This window comes from Apiotrichum porosum, assembly GCF_003942205.1.
Source record: "Apiotrichum porosum strain DSM 27194 chromosome Unknown scaffold_9, whole genome shotgun sequence".
Classification (NCBI taxonomy): Eukaryota; Fungi; Basidiomycota; class Tremellomycetes; order Trichosporonales; family Trichosporonaceae; genus Apiotrichum; species Apiotrichum porosum.
Window position 1 is genome coordinate 911,788 of NW_021167116.1, and position 13,556 is coordinate 925,343.

The 13,556-nt window shown below is 61.4% G+C and overlaps 4 protein-coding genes across 4 annotated transcripts; 1 reads left to right on the top strand and 3 right to left on the bottom strand.

Moving 5' to 3' along the window:
- Window positions 1–2,449: 2,449 nt before the first annotated feature.
- Window positions 2,450–5,500, bottom strand: EHS24_009592 (uncharacterized protein; the record flags this gene model as incomplete). The annotated part of the gene is made up of 8 exons (XM_028624865.1): window positions 2,450–2,558; window positions 3,023–3,237; window positions 3,351–3,763; window positions 3,841–4,362; window positions 4,403–4,518; window positions 4,705–4,791; window positions 4,959–5,168; window positions 5,235–5,500. The coding sequence occupies 8 exons, from the start codon at window positions 5,498–5,500 to the stop codon at window positions 2,450–2,452; spliced, it is 1,938 nt and encodes a 645-aa protein (XP_028475033.1).
- Window positions 5,501–5,823: 323 nt separating this feature from the next.
- EHS24_009593 (uncharacterized protein) lies at window positions 5,824–5,988 on the bottom strand (the record flags this gene model as incomplete). Its single annotated transcript, XM_028624866.1, has 1 exon — window positions 5,824–5,988. The coding sequence occupies one exon, from the start codon at window positions 5,986–5,988 to the stop codon at window positions 5,824–5,826; it is 165 nt and encodes a 54-aa protein (XP_028475034.1).
- Window positions 5,989–7,316: 1,328 nt separating this feature from the next.
- EHS24_009594 (uncharacterized protein) lies at window positions 7,317–9,182 on the bottom strand (the record flags this gene model as incomplete). Its single annotated transcript, XM_028624867.1, has 3 exons — window positions 7,317–8,067; window positions 8,109–8,825; window positions 8,878–9,182. 3 exons carry the CDS (start codon window positions 9,180–9,182, stop codon window positions 7,317–7,319), a joined length of 1,773 nt encoding a protein of 590 aa, XP_028475035.1.
- Window positions 9,183–10,333: 1,151 nt separating this feature from the next.
- EHS24_009595 (uncharacterized protein) lies at window positions 10,334–11,868 on the top strand (the record flags this gene model as incomplete). Its single annotated transcript, XM_028624868.1, has 2 exons — window positions 10,334–10,626; window positions 10,701–11,868. 2 exons carry the CDS (start codon window positions 10,334–10,336, stop codon window positions 11,866–11,868), a joined length of 1,461 nt encoding a protein of 486 aa, XP_028475036.1.
- Window positions 11,869–13,556: the final 1,688 nt, after the last annotated feature.

The window sequence follows — 13,556 nt, forward strand, 5'->3', positions numbered from 1 at the left end:
CTCTCTCTCTCTGCCCGTGCCTCAACCGCCCCCTTGCTGGCTTCTCCCCACCCAGCTGCGATCTGCATATGCCGCCCCTCCGTCCGGCCTCTTGCTCGGTCCGCGTCCGTGCAAAAACAACAACAAGCACAAGCACAAGCAGCCACCGCATGTTGTTCCCACCCCCACACTCCACTGTGCCTCGGAGCTGCCTGTGCGTGCATCATGCACACACACACACACACCCGTTCTCCATCTCACACCGTGTCTTGTTGTTACCTGTCTGTTGCCAGTCTCTGGACACACACCCTTTGGTCTCTCTGTGGGTGGAATGAGTGGGGTGCCCATGGGTTTGTTTACGCCAGGGTAAAAGATGGACGCGAAGGTTTCGGTACAACTCTGCCCTCCGCCCCCGCCGTGTTCGTCCCCCCCGATAGAGCAAGCAGCCTGTCGCGCCTGTCGTGTCCTACCATCCATGCAATGCACTCTCCTGGAACCTGCCTGTCTCTTGTGCCCTCTGCCTTCAGCACCTCTTCTCGTCTCTATTCCAAGCTGCCTGCGCGTCCAGACGCGCCAGACGTCCAGACCTCGCTCTCTCGTTGTTACTCTGCATCGAGCATCCCCCGGGCCCCTCGTGTTTCGCTACAGTTTGTCCGCGGTCCGCTCGCAGGCCCCGCCCCGCCGTGCGCCACACACCCGACGCGACTCTCTTTTTCCCTGTGTCCATGCCTTTCCTTTTTTTTTGCCGCACCTGCCAGAACGAGCAGTGCGCGCAGTGACGCGTCCACCCATCCTGCCAGCGAGTTTGTCTACGAGCGACAGAACCCTGCTTTTGCCTGTGCACGATTGAACAGGTGGCCAGGTGGCCAGGCAGGTGCCAGGTGGGAGTTGCACGCAGGCAGGGCCACAAGGCGCGGAATGAGACGCTGCCGCTCCCCCAGGCGGCCCTCTCCCCAGCCTCTGCCCACCCAGCCCATGCCGCAAACATGCCGACACCCGTTCTCAGCCGTGTACGCAGGCAGCCACCAGCTTCCAGGTGGCCAGGTGTGCAGGTGGGGCCGGGCCATGATCCATGAGCGGCCATCCCCACTCTCCCAACCCTGCTGTGGTATGATGCTCGGATTGCTAGCAAGACGGCGTGTGGTGGTGGTGGTGGTGGTGGTGGTGGCGTGGGGGCGGACCGACTTGGCTCCCAGGCTTTGGAGCTTGGGAGCTTGCGAGGTGGCAGCTTGGCGGAGGGTGTAGGATGATGTGATCCCAACTACCTTTGACGCGGCTTCTACGAGACACGACCAGTCGTGCATGTATGCAGACGATGTAAGTACAGGTAGCTTCTTGTACACTTTCACGGCAATGCATGCATGCATGCATGCACGCATGCACGTTTTTCCCTCCCCCTCCACCGCCCGCGTTCGGAAAATTAAAATTCACATAGCCGCGGTAGTCAAGCCGTTAGCGCGGCGGCTATCCCTCCACATGGCGACTTTCCCCCGGCCATTACCGCCGAGACCCGCCAGGCCGCCAGGTCTCCATTAGCCGCGGTAGTATATCAGGCCACAAAAACCTACCGTATCGTACTAACCCTTACTAACCCAACTCGGTAGCAGACCTTTCTAATCACATAGGTAGTTCTGTAGCCCGATGCGGGGGATGTGACCGGGGGATCGATTCGCGGGGTGGCAATTCCGTAGGATGTAATTTGGGAGGACTGGTTGCAAAAGGGACGCAAGTAGAGCACTGACTCTACTTACTGCAGTCCCTTTTGTCGGTCGTGGATGGGATTTTGTTTTTTGTTTTGTTTTGCGCCGCGAGGTGTGTGCGGCGATGTACAATGGCCATGGCGTCTGTCCAGGCGCCTGGGTGGAACGGTTGCTGTTACTGTTACTGGTACTGATCGGTGGAGATGGCAAGCGCTGCTCAGTGGGACGCGGCCCAGATGGAGAAATGAGTTTGACAAGGCATTTGTTGGTGGTGTGCCGGATGGACCCTGTAAATGCCGTCGTTGTCGTCGTCGGTTTAAAGGTCGACTGAGTGGCAGTACGGCACAGTTACCTCCTCCCCTCCTCCCACGTTGCCATTCTCCCGCCACAGGTACTTACTTCACGTGCATGGCCCACCAGCCACGAACTGTTGCCTTGTGTGGTTAGGCAACCTCGGCGCAAGGGGGGTTCGAAAGTGCCACGACATGGCTATAGTCTGGCACATGGCTCCTGTTCCACTCAAGGATCTCGTTCCAGTCCCCATCAAGCCCCTCTTCGCGCCTCACGCCCATGATCATATAACCACGTCCTCGTCATGCCCTCGTTCCGCCCATCCCAACGCTCAACACTCCCGTGGCCCGGTCCACGCCCATACATATGGGCAAATATGAACTAAACGCACGTACGCGTTTCGGCAAGCTAGCCATCTATCATCTACAGTAAATCCCCCCTCCCCGGGCACCACACCAATACCCTCCGTGGGCGCCGTGTTACAAGCCCTGCACACGGGCAATCTCCGCCTGCACCACCTCGAGCCCCGCGGCCGTGAGCACCGGCCGGCCGTCCGTGTATTCCTTTTCGAAGAAGCGCGGCTCGTGCCTGTAGCGAATCGTGTCAGCGGCAGTACGGTACGGATCGCGTGCAGACAGGAAATGGGCCACAACACCGTGGCACCAGCACAGAAGAGGGGGGGATGATTCCAGGATAGATGAAACGGCACATGATGGGGAACCAAAAACGCGAGCGACAGTTTCGGCTTTTTTTTTTTTTTTGTTTTCGTTCTCGTAATCGAGGAACAAGAGGCAACCACACACAACTTGTTTTGGCGTTTTGGTCGGCAAGCACGCAAGGCCCACGGGTCCAGTCATGGAGACGCTTCCAGACCAGCACTCCGAAACAAACATGGGCCGCGTCCGGGCCAGACAGGGAGACATGGCACCGGCGTTCGCTGCCCCGAGTCCGGCCCGATATACCAGACGTCGGTCCCCGACCCTCCCTCCCCCCTCCCCCCTCCCCCCTCCCCCCTCCCCCTCCCCTCCACTCCTGACGACACCGCAACTCACAGTTCACCCGTCGCCTTGAGCTTGGTGGCAATATCGCGCTGTCGCTGCTCGATGATCTGCTTCTGGCGCGTCGCCTCGCCCCAGTTCTTGGACACGAGGTTCTGCGTCACGGGGTCCCACAACCGCCGGCTCTCCTGCTCCTCCTGCTCGTCGAGCGGGCGCACAATCTTGGGGATGAGCGCGAGCTCGTCCAGGTCCAGGAGGATCTTCCACTCCTGTGGGTGTGGTGTGAGTAAGGCTGATTCAGTAGACGGGCGTGGCAAAGGAGAGGGAGGCGAGGTTTGACGCAACGCCTATACTCTTCCTTTGCTTTGCTTCCTTGACTCACCTTGTCGCCCTTGTAGCGGTAGCGGATCTGGCGCATCCAGTTACCCTCCAGCTGGGCCACGACCTTGTCCGCGGGCACCTGCTTGCATTTTGTCCAGCTCTCCGCCAGGGCCGCCTCGTCGGCGTTGCCCACGTTGTAGCGGTAGATGACGCCCTCGATGAGGAAGCGCGGCTTGCCGAGCCACGACTCGTCCTTGTACTCGATGAGACAGCGCAGGCGCGTCTTGGCGTCGTCGGTGCCGCGCACCGTCACCGAAATGCTCTCGGACATGGTGCCATAGTACGAGCCCTTGAGGATGCCGTTCACCTGTGCGGCAGGGTGGGTGATCTGGTACTCTTCGCCCTTGCCGGGACCGTCGCGCGTGATGCGCACAAAGATGCCCTTGTTCTGGGGACCGGGGCCCAGGCGGATGGCTGCGGAGAGTCAGTTGAAGTACTCGGGTGTGGCGTGGACCGTTGTTCAGAAGAACTGTGGTCCAAGGGAAACTCACAAGGGAAGGACACCTTGGCGACAATCTGGTCGATACCGACCGCCTCAATACCGCGCTCGGGGCAGTGGTAGTAGGCGGCCGAAACGGGCGGGTGGTGGCTGGTCTGCTCGCAGAGGAAGACCACCGTCACCTTTTCGCTGTCCTTGACGCCCGCGTCAGGCTCTCGCGGGAGCACCTCGTCGCCGGGACCCGGGATCGCCTGACGGAGGGCGCTCATGTCAAAGCTCGCCTGCGAAGGCGTCGCGAGACCGCGCTTCTTGTCGGCCATGGCCGCAGCCTTGATCGAGCTCTTGTCAAACTTGGACGACGTCGTGGACCGGATCGAGCTCGACTCGCTGCCGTCCTTGCTCTTGCCGCCGTCCTCGGGCCGGAGCACCGGCGTCGCCCAGCCCGAACCGCCCTGGCCGCCGTAGGGGGGCTCGTTGGGCAGCGGCACGTGCACGTGGGTGCGGACGATGGGCACACCACTCTGCTTGTCCAGGATGAGTGGCGGGACACGCCACGAGCAGCGGAAGTGCTCGCCTGGAGAGTTAGACGGCCGCGACTGTGCGTCAAAACTCACCAAGAGCAGAGTTGTACGGCTTGCCAAGACGCGAGCGCACAAACTTGAGGTCCTTGGAGAAGAGGAAGCGCAGGACGGCAATCATTCGCTCGAGGTCATCGTCGCTGTCGCCGATGCTGTGTGGCGTCAGTTATCGCAAGTCGGCGAGGATGCACGGTCCATGCTTCCGAGCACGTGTGACCGCAGGGGCAGTCGCCAAACACAAGCACCACGAGGCCATCACCACAGCAAGGAAGAACCCCGGCAGTGTACCTTCCCCAGCTCCCTGCAACTTCCTCCTTGGACACGCAACTGGTACTCACGCAGCAAAGATGTCCGCGCGGTCGGCATACTGCCAGTACTCGAGGTTGGGAACTGGCTCGAGAAGCGAAGCTGGGAGGGAGAGACGGCTAAGCGGGTACGTCAGCGGCGTAATCTTGTTGACGGTGCGATGGAGCAGTAGTGCAGTGTCGCTCCAGAGTCATCGGTTATGTTGACGCCAGAACGGGCTTTTTCTTCGGCTTCTGAGAAGCGATGTACTGCAACTGGACCGGGATGGGGAGGGAGGGGCACTTACAGGTTGGCAACGTCCTTGACGCCGACGAGCCTGCACAAGGTCAGTTCGGGGAGCTCGGAGGAGAGGGGGAGACACAAGGCACCACTGCCAGTCTCGGAAATAAGGGGCAAGGTGGTGCAGTGAAGATGGGCAGTGGGCAGTGGGCAAGATGGGACCGACAGCAAGGTCGAAGGCGTCCCGCGGGTCCAGGCCGCCCACCACGCTGGCAGCCTAGACGCCGGAAAAGCCTAGACCGCTTGCGCGCATCTGTACCACGAGCCACGTTTGTAAACTCACTTCTTGAGCAGGCCCAGGAGGACCTTGAGCTTGCCTTCTTCGCCGCCGCCGCCCACCTCGGGTAGCGTCGCCGGCGCACCCGTGTCGTCTGTAAACTCCTGCGTGGCTGTTTCGGATATCGTAGGCGAGGCGGGGGCAGCCAGTGTTGGCGGGGTAGCAGGCGGTGATGGCGGAGGGATCGCAATGGACAGTGGTTTGGGGGCCGGGTTGAGATTGGGGTGGAGTTCCGGAGACGAGTTTGGGGTGGGGTACGCGGTAGTCACCATGGTTTGTGGAAAGAGAGACACACAAGTGTCAGCAAACAGCAATATGCAGTGAGGAGGAGGGAGGGCCGGGAGAGAGAGGAGACCAAGAGAGCACCTCGCCTATGTATAGCTCTGGCAAGCGGTAAACATGCAACCAAAGCTCAGAACCCAGTGGCGCACGAACGTGTGCTTGGATTTCCGGTCCAACGTGCCCCGTCTCCACCAAGCATGCTCCCATGGCAGCCCGTACGTCATTTTGGAGTCTTTGGTGCTGCTCTAAACACTTTGGAAAGCACCGTTTCGCTCCACGTCGCCGTCGGTGCTGCCAGGGACGGTGCACCCCTTCACTCGACCTGGCTACTGTCGGGCAACAGGGGTGGAGCCAGCCTCCCGAGTTGGAGAGGGACGATGGGATTTGGGGGTTGGGTGTTGGGGGGGGGGGGAGGCTCACTGGGGTCGTCGTCTGTGGGGATGCGTCCGTCAGAGTCTGGGTCCTTGTCCTTGCCCATGGTGTTGAACCTAAAGCCGGTTGGGGAGTGTGTGTTGAAAGAGGGTGTGGGGAGTGTGTGTTGTTGGTGCTGGAGATGGGGTTGGAGATATGGTCTCTGACGGCCGCGGACCGATATATTCACAGAATGGGCCAGCCAGGCAGCCACAGCCCCGCAGCCGCCCCGCCCGCCCGCACCGGTGGCCTGTACGCCTGTGGTGGTGCGTCATACAAAACGCAAGCTCAAAGCTAAAAAGGGGGGGTCCGACAAGCGGCAGGCTAAATGAAATGCACCCGATTTGGTGGGTGGGCCAGGTACGCACACCCAGGTTGCAGGCAGAGAGAGCAAGTGGCGCACATCGGCCCATCCCATCCGTTCGTGGCAATTCCCCGCGGGTCAGTCACGAGTTGGTGGCCAGCACAGCAGCAAAAGAGGCAACAGCGTGACCCCATGCGAGTGTCTCAAGGATACAGTGCACTATATTTACAGTAGTGGGAAGAGCGTGGGTCACATGTGTCCTCGGTCTCCTACAACAGATCGAGACAAAACACATCTCGCAAAAAAATACAAAACGGTCAATTAGGTCCAATTTACCTCCCGGCGGCATCCTTGCGCAAACTTGTGGCCTTGTAGCTTGTGGCATGAAGATTTGGCCTATCCCTGTCGAATGTGCTTCCAATGCAGAGACCCCAGTCATGGCACCATGGTCCCCCTCGCGCACTGGAGTGTGCATAAGACACATGGATGTGATCGTGAACCACTGCAGCAGCGGCGCCGAGGCCGTGTACCACGCACCGCACGCCCATACCCATACGCCAAGCAAGGGAAAATCGCTCGTGTGGCGGGCGGGGGCTCATGTTTGGCGCAAATGCTCGGCATTCTTCCGCAGCGCCGCACTTTGATGGTATGCACTGTTTTTTGGCGGCTCTCTCGAGTCTATAAAAGCGCGCTGTTACTGCAGAGCCATGGCAGAGCCACTGCGGTACCACTTGCTCACTTCCACGTCGAGCTGAGCAGCCTGCCGCGGCCTCGCCAGTCACGAGACGTGGCGAGGGCCCGTGGGTGGTGCGGCGAGTTGATGGGCTACTGAGGCGCCCATAGCGCGGTGCGAGATCGCGAGAACACCGACGTGCCCTGTCTCCGAATCACCGTTGCACCGTTGCAACTTGCAACTCGTTTGTTTCGCACCGCGCGCCTGCTGCTCGTTTCTCCGCTACCAAATGCCGATTGTTCTTTTTACATGCACGCCCATGCTCCTTTCCAAAGGACTAAAAGACTATTGCTATTGCTACACACCTCTACACCGAAAATGTGCGTGCTTGCGCCTGTACCAACCCCGGCTCCGAGCTCTACACCTCCATCCAGCGCCAGGGCTCCTCGACGAACCGCTTCCACGTCTCGGTGAACGCAATCAGCTCGGCGCCCTCCAGCACCCTGTGGTCGCCGCTCCAGCCCACGGGGCAGCGGAGCACCGCCCGCGGGCCGGCCTTCTCCACTTGTCCGGGCTCGACACCCCAGACGCCCGACAGGCCAAACTGGTCTTTACCACGGGTCTTGTCGCCGCCGCGCAGCGCCCACTCCATCTCCCATGCGGCGCGGCCGACGGCGGCGATGGCTAGTCCGCCGCCGGGGGGCAGGACGGGCATGGCGCCGCGCGCCTCGCCCAGTCCGCCGACGGACGACAGGGTGATGTGCGGCAGGGGGCCTGGACGGGCGGCGCGCGCGCGCAGCGCCGACAGCTCACCGGCAATGGTGGCGACGGACGAGGACGGGTCGAGGGCGGGGAGGGAGGGCGTGAGGAGGCCCAACTTGGGGTCGCTGACGGCAATGCCAATGTTGGCGTCGCGGCTCACGTCGAGCCAGCGCTGCTCGCCCTGCTCGCGCACGCGGGCGCGCATGATGGGGTGCTCTTCCAGCGCGAGCGAGAGCGCCTTGACGAGGAAGGCCAGGAGAGACGTCTTCTCGCGCTCGGGTACGGGGGCCGGGTGAACCAGCGAGCCGGGCACGTCGGACGCAATGTAGCCCGAGGGCTCGGAGCGCGGTGCGTTCGCGGCCTTCATCAAGGGCAGGAGGTTGGTGAGGTCCAGAGTGTGTGCGTAGCTGTCTGTCAGTTACAGGTCCCCCAGGAGTTCCAAACTCACCCAAAGTGGGGGACAGAGCCCATCGAACCCATAGCCTTGTACATGACTTTGCGGGTGCGGCCCATCTCCATGCGCTCGACGTTCTCGCCGCGGTCGACGGGGGCGGCAGACGACTGGCGGGGAGCAGCGGCTGGGCGGGGGGCAGAAGCAGATGGGGTAGGCGCAGGGGCCGAGCTGGAGCTGGCAGCCGAACCCTCGGCAGCGAGACGCTCAAGGTCTTCGCGGGTCACGCGGCCTCCGTCGCCGGTCGGGGTAGCGTCCTCGAGCTCCACGCCGAGCCGGCCTGCCAGGGCGCGGACGGCCGGCGATGCCTTGACAATACGCTTCACCTGGCCACCACCCTCGCGGCGGGCCTCGACCGAGTCGGGGATCTTCATCTGGCGCTTGGGGGCCTGCGGGAGCACAGAGGCCTCGCCCTCGAAGCGGACGGCTGTGTCGTCGAGCGGGTGTGGGCGCGGTGCGCGCTTGGGCGGAGCGGCAGCGGCAGGAGGTGAAGGAGGAGCAGGTGCAGGGGTTGGGGGAGCGGCCTCACGGCGAGGAGGAGGTGGTGGTGGTGGGGTAGCTGCCTCGGGCTCTGGTGCAGCCTCGGCCTCAGCCTCTGCCTCGTCCACGGCGTCCGTCTCCAGCTCGCACAGGGTCATGCCGACCTTGATCACCTTGCCAACATCGGCATTCAGCTTGGCCACCTTTCCGGCGTGCGGGGACGTGATCTCGACACTTGGAAATGTCAGCTGTGGACGTATCGCGAAGAACGCAGCTATAGACTTACACGCTCTTGTCGCTCTGAACTTCGCACAGCGAGTCAAACTCCTCGATGACATCGCCGACCTTGACATGCCACTTGATCATCTCCACCTCTGTGATGCCCTCTCCGATATCGTGGAGCTTGAAGTGGAAGAGACCGAGGGAGCGAGACGAGGCGTGGAACGCGCGTGTGCCGCTTGGGGCCAGCGATACATGGCGAGGCAGAGCGCGGGACGCTGATGCGAGTGAGAGGACAGGCGTCGAGAGCCGGGGAGCACGAGGGCGGGTGTGGCGAGCGGCACGCGCGCAGGCGGCGGCGATGCGAGACATGGTCGTGAGTAGTGAGAGCAGAAAAAGGTGTCACGCGTCGATGATGGATATGTGATGTGTGTGGCTCTGTAGCTGCGTACTTGAGTGTTGCTTGTGTGCTGTCGTTCTCTCTTGGTGTCTACGGATCAGCACATGAGAGTCGGCCGGAACATGACGTATGGTGGGGGGCACCCAGGTGTTGCCAAGCGCCGGCCATCAGCGGCCAGGCTCCGGGGCACACACAGTGGGGCGTGTGGGGTAGAATGCGGGGTAAGTGGCAGGGAGATGCGTCGACACTCCGTTCCAATGTCACGTGACGCGATCCTTCCCGCGGCTATCTCCGGCACACACACAAACATAAAATCCGCCCGTGCGGACTTTTATGACGGGCCGAGATTAGGCAGAAAAGGCCGCCTGCCGCCTGGTGCTGGGTGTGTGGAGACTCCAAAAAATCCCCCCCTTCGCTTGGCCCCCTTCATCCTATCTCTTTGCCCTAAGCGATCTGGCGACTGGACCGAGCAGACGACGACAGAGGCCGTTGCCGACGGCTAAAGACTATACAATCAGGAATAGGGCGACGTTCCAAAAAGGTCAAAGAGCTCCACATCCCCCCCACCTCGTATCGTCGCTGCCGAAGCGGTCCTGGCAGGTGACGTCCTGATGCCTGATGGGAAAGGCCCCGGGCAGCATGACGCAGGCTTGCAAAATTCCACTCTCTATCCAAGCGATACGTAGGGCAGCAAAGGGGGGGTGGGGGGAGAGAGAGACACAGAACACCAGAGACACAAACCACAAGCGCCTAGGCAGCAATCCCACCCCTTTCCCCCCCGCTCCTAAGCGCTGGCCCCGCGCACCCAAAACGAGCCCACTCGTCCGTCAGTAGCGGCGGCTTGAACGGCGCTGTGCTTGGCGACTGACTGGCGTTTCCAGGGAGGCCCACCGGAGACTGGTACGGCCGTTCTGTAGCGCGCTTGCGTTGGCAATGGTCGACCCGATTATCTGACCTTTTGGTGGCGCAAAGGTCAGATTCGTCGGGCAAAGGTCAGATTCAGGCATGCAGAGGCGAGACTGGCGACGGGCAAAGGTCATAACGCAACCCGTGTGGTGCCGTCCCCAGCTCTTTCCTTGTCTTGTATATAACCCCTGCCCCCCTCCCCATCGCTGTGCCCACAATGACCCCCATCGCGTCTCGCATCACCTCCATCACCGCCCGCCAGCTTAAGAACACTCGCGCACTCGCGTCCCTCCACTCCAACCCCATCACCTCTGCCCCACCTCCCAAGATGCCTGTCGCCCAGACCGACCTCAAGCCTCTCCTTGAGCAGAACCGCAAGCACGTCACCCCCGCGCTCACCCGTCTCCACGATGCCATCATCGTCAAGGGCCAGGGATGCACCGTCTGGGACCAGGAGGGCAACGAGTTCCTCGACCTCACCGCCGGTATCGGAGTCACCAACCTCGGCCAGTGAGTAAAAAGGAAAAATGACTACTGTGGAGCGGCCACCTCTCTCACGACCTCGTCGCTAACAAACTCTTCAGCTCGCACCCCGCCGTGACCGCCGCTGTTGTCAACCAGGCCCAGCAGATCTCGCACGTCCAGTGCTCGGTCGCGTTCTCGCTCCCCTACCTCCAGCTTGTCGAGTCGCTCCTCCCCCTCATGCCCCACCCTTCGCTCGACACCTTCTTCTTCTGGAACTCGGGTTCCGAGGCCATTGAGATGGCTCTCAAGCTCGTCAAGCGCGCCTCGAACCGCCCCAACGTGATTGTCATGCAGGGCTCGTACCACGGCCGCACCCACGGTGCCTCGGCCCTCACCAAGTCCAAGAACGTCTACACCATGGGCACCGGTGCTACCATGAACGGCGTCTACACCACTCCCTTCCCTTACTGGCACTCGCTTGGTGTCGACCCTGCCACCCCCGAGGAGGAGCTCGTCAAGATGGCCAAGTTCCAGCTTGAGCTCCTTATCAAGCAGCAGACTGCCGGCGGCGACGTCGCTGCCCTCTTCATCGAGCCCGTTATCGGTGAGGGTGGTTATGTTCCCGCCCCTGCCTCGTGGCTCCAGTTCCTCCGCGAGTTCTGCGACAAGCACGGCATCCTCCTTGTCATCGACGAGGTCCAGACTGGCTTTGGCCGTACCGGCAAGATGTTCATGTCCGAGTACTCGGGTGTGCGCGCCGACGTCATGATCTTTGCCAAGGGTCTCGCCAACGGCTACCCCCTCTCGGGTGTCGTTGCCTCGCGCGAGCTCATGGCCAAGCAGGAGCCCGGCACCATTGGCGGCACCTACGCCGGTAACGCCGTCTCGTGCGCTGCCGCCGTCGCCGTCGCCGAGGTCTTCAAGACTCAGCCCATCATTGAGAACGTCAATGCCCGCTCGGCCCAGCTCTTCGAGATGCTCAACGGCCTCAAGTCGAGCCCCAAGACCGCCAACCTCATCGCCGACGTCCGCGGCAAGGGTCTGATGGTCGCGTGCGAGTTTGCCTCGGCCGGCGACGCCCTCACCGTCAAGGACGGCGTCACCATCCCCGCCAACGTCGGCAAGCGCGTCCAGCAGAAGTGCCAGGCCGCCGGCCTCTTCATCCTCACCACCTCGTGCTTTGACACCATCCGCTTCATCCCCCCTCTCGTCATCACCGAGGAGGAGATGGCTCGCGCCTGCAAGGTCTTTGCCCAGGCCGTCGAGGAGGTCGCTCGCGAGGGCTAGATTAGAAATGAGACACGGAGCACGGAGCGTAGGTGTAATTGAGAGTTTTGTACGATCCCCCAGGCAGGTGTATGCATATTACAAGCACAAACAGGACGTGTGGAGCACACACTGACAGAGAAGCACGAGGCAGAGTCGGGCTATTCGAGGCCTTGTCGTCTGTCACACACATCAGAACATTACCAGCGATCCACACTTGACCCAGGTACACAAAAGCCCACCCCCCAGCCGACTGCTTCGGCCATGAGCGAATCGCCACCCACAGCCCTTACTCGCTATCGCTATCCGTCGCTTAGCCGCGAGCCGCGACGCATAAAAAAACAGCGCCACGCGACCAGAAACACCCGCGCGTATTCTTCCAGAGCGCCAGAGCTTGAATAATAAGGGACAGTAGGGAATCACAGGATCACAGGGAAAGCCCGTCAGCTCTCGAGCTCGCAGCTTGCATGCAGCTTGTGAGGGGGGGAAACCTTTTACCGCTCGTGTGCAAGGCGGGGGTTGGGCCGTTGGTCCCCCCTACACTCCGCGCCCGGTGAATCCGAAGGGTTACCCGAGAGGACAGGTTTGATCAGTTGGCAGGAGCTGCAGAAAACCGGGCACCATGTGTGGAGAGGGACGGGTGTCAGCCGACGCAGACGATATGGCAGCCGAAGGAAAGAGTTAGCTCCTCCACCCCCCCGCACCCCCGCCGCACCCCCGCCGCACCCGCCGCTCGACCACTCGGATATCGGAAAGAAGAGAAGAGACGCTGGTGGGTTTGGCAAGGTTGTGTGGTGCACGGGCGCTGTCAGCCAATGTCGACAATGATAAACCGGCCCAGCAAATGGAGAACAGGACGGCCGAGGCGCGACTGCCCGTCCGAACCGCGAAGAACGAACTGCGAAGTGCGAACCGCGATGCCGAAATGCGCACGGCGACGCCTGCTACACGCTTGCAAACCGCTGCCCCCCGCTGCGAGCATCGCCAGCCGACGCCAAACGACGGCACGCACGCACGGCAGACCCAGAAGGAATCCCAATAATCCCAATCCTGCGCGCACGGTCCTAAATTTCAAGACGCCGGGCAATTTTGGCCGGGTGCCGGCGCTCTCGGTAAACCGTGCCAAACCCGCCTGTCGTTTAAAGTCGTTTACCTCGGGTGGCCATGCGGTTACAGGCCGGGTCTGGGCTCTGGACTGGCTGGCCGTGTATGGCGCGTTTGCATGGGCTGGTGGCTTGCCAAGTGATGCAAGTGATGCAAGTGATGCAAGTGATGCAAGTGATGCAAGCAACAGGCGTTCGGTAACAGAAAGTGGGTGTCTCTTGTCGTGGAACTGGAAACCTGGAATGTGGCAGACAGCAATGGGCAAGGAAGCCGAAGATCGACGGCCGGCCGACGGAATCCAAACTGTCCTTTGAAACAGTCCAAAGCCGTCTTGCACCTGCATGTTGTGGTGGTCGGCCCAATACGGACGAATAGAATCGTACGTCGGGGGTAATGCATCGTTACTGGGCCAGCAACGGAGTGGCAAAACGGGAAACGAGCTCAACAACGCGAGACAGGACCAAACTCTCCCCAGACGTCTCATCTCTAAAATCAGGGGAGAAACGTATCCAGATCCAGATTCAAAGACAGACCTTGCCTGTTGTTCATCGACCCATCGCTCAAGTCCCCCATGTCGGTGGCAGCCATGAGTGGCGTTCCAAGAG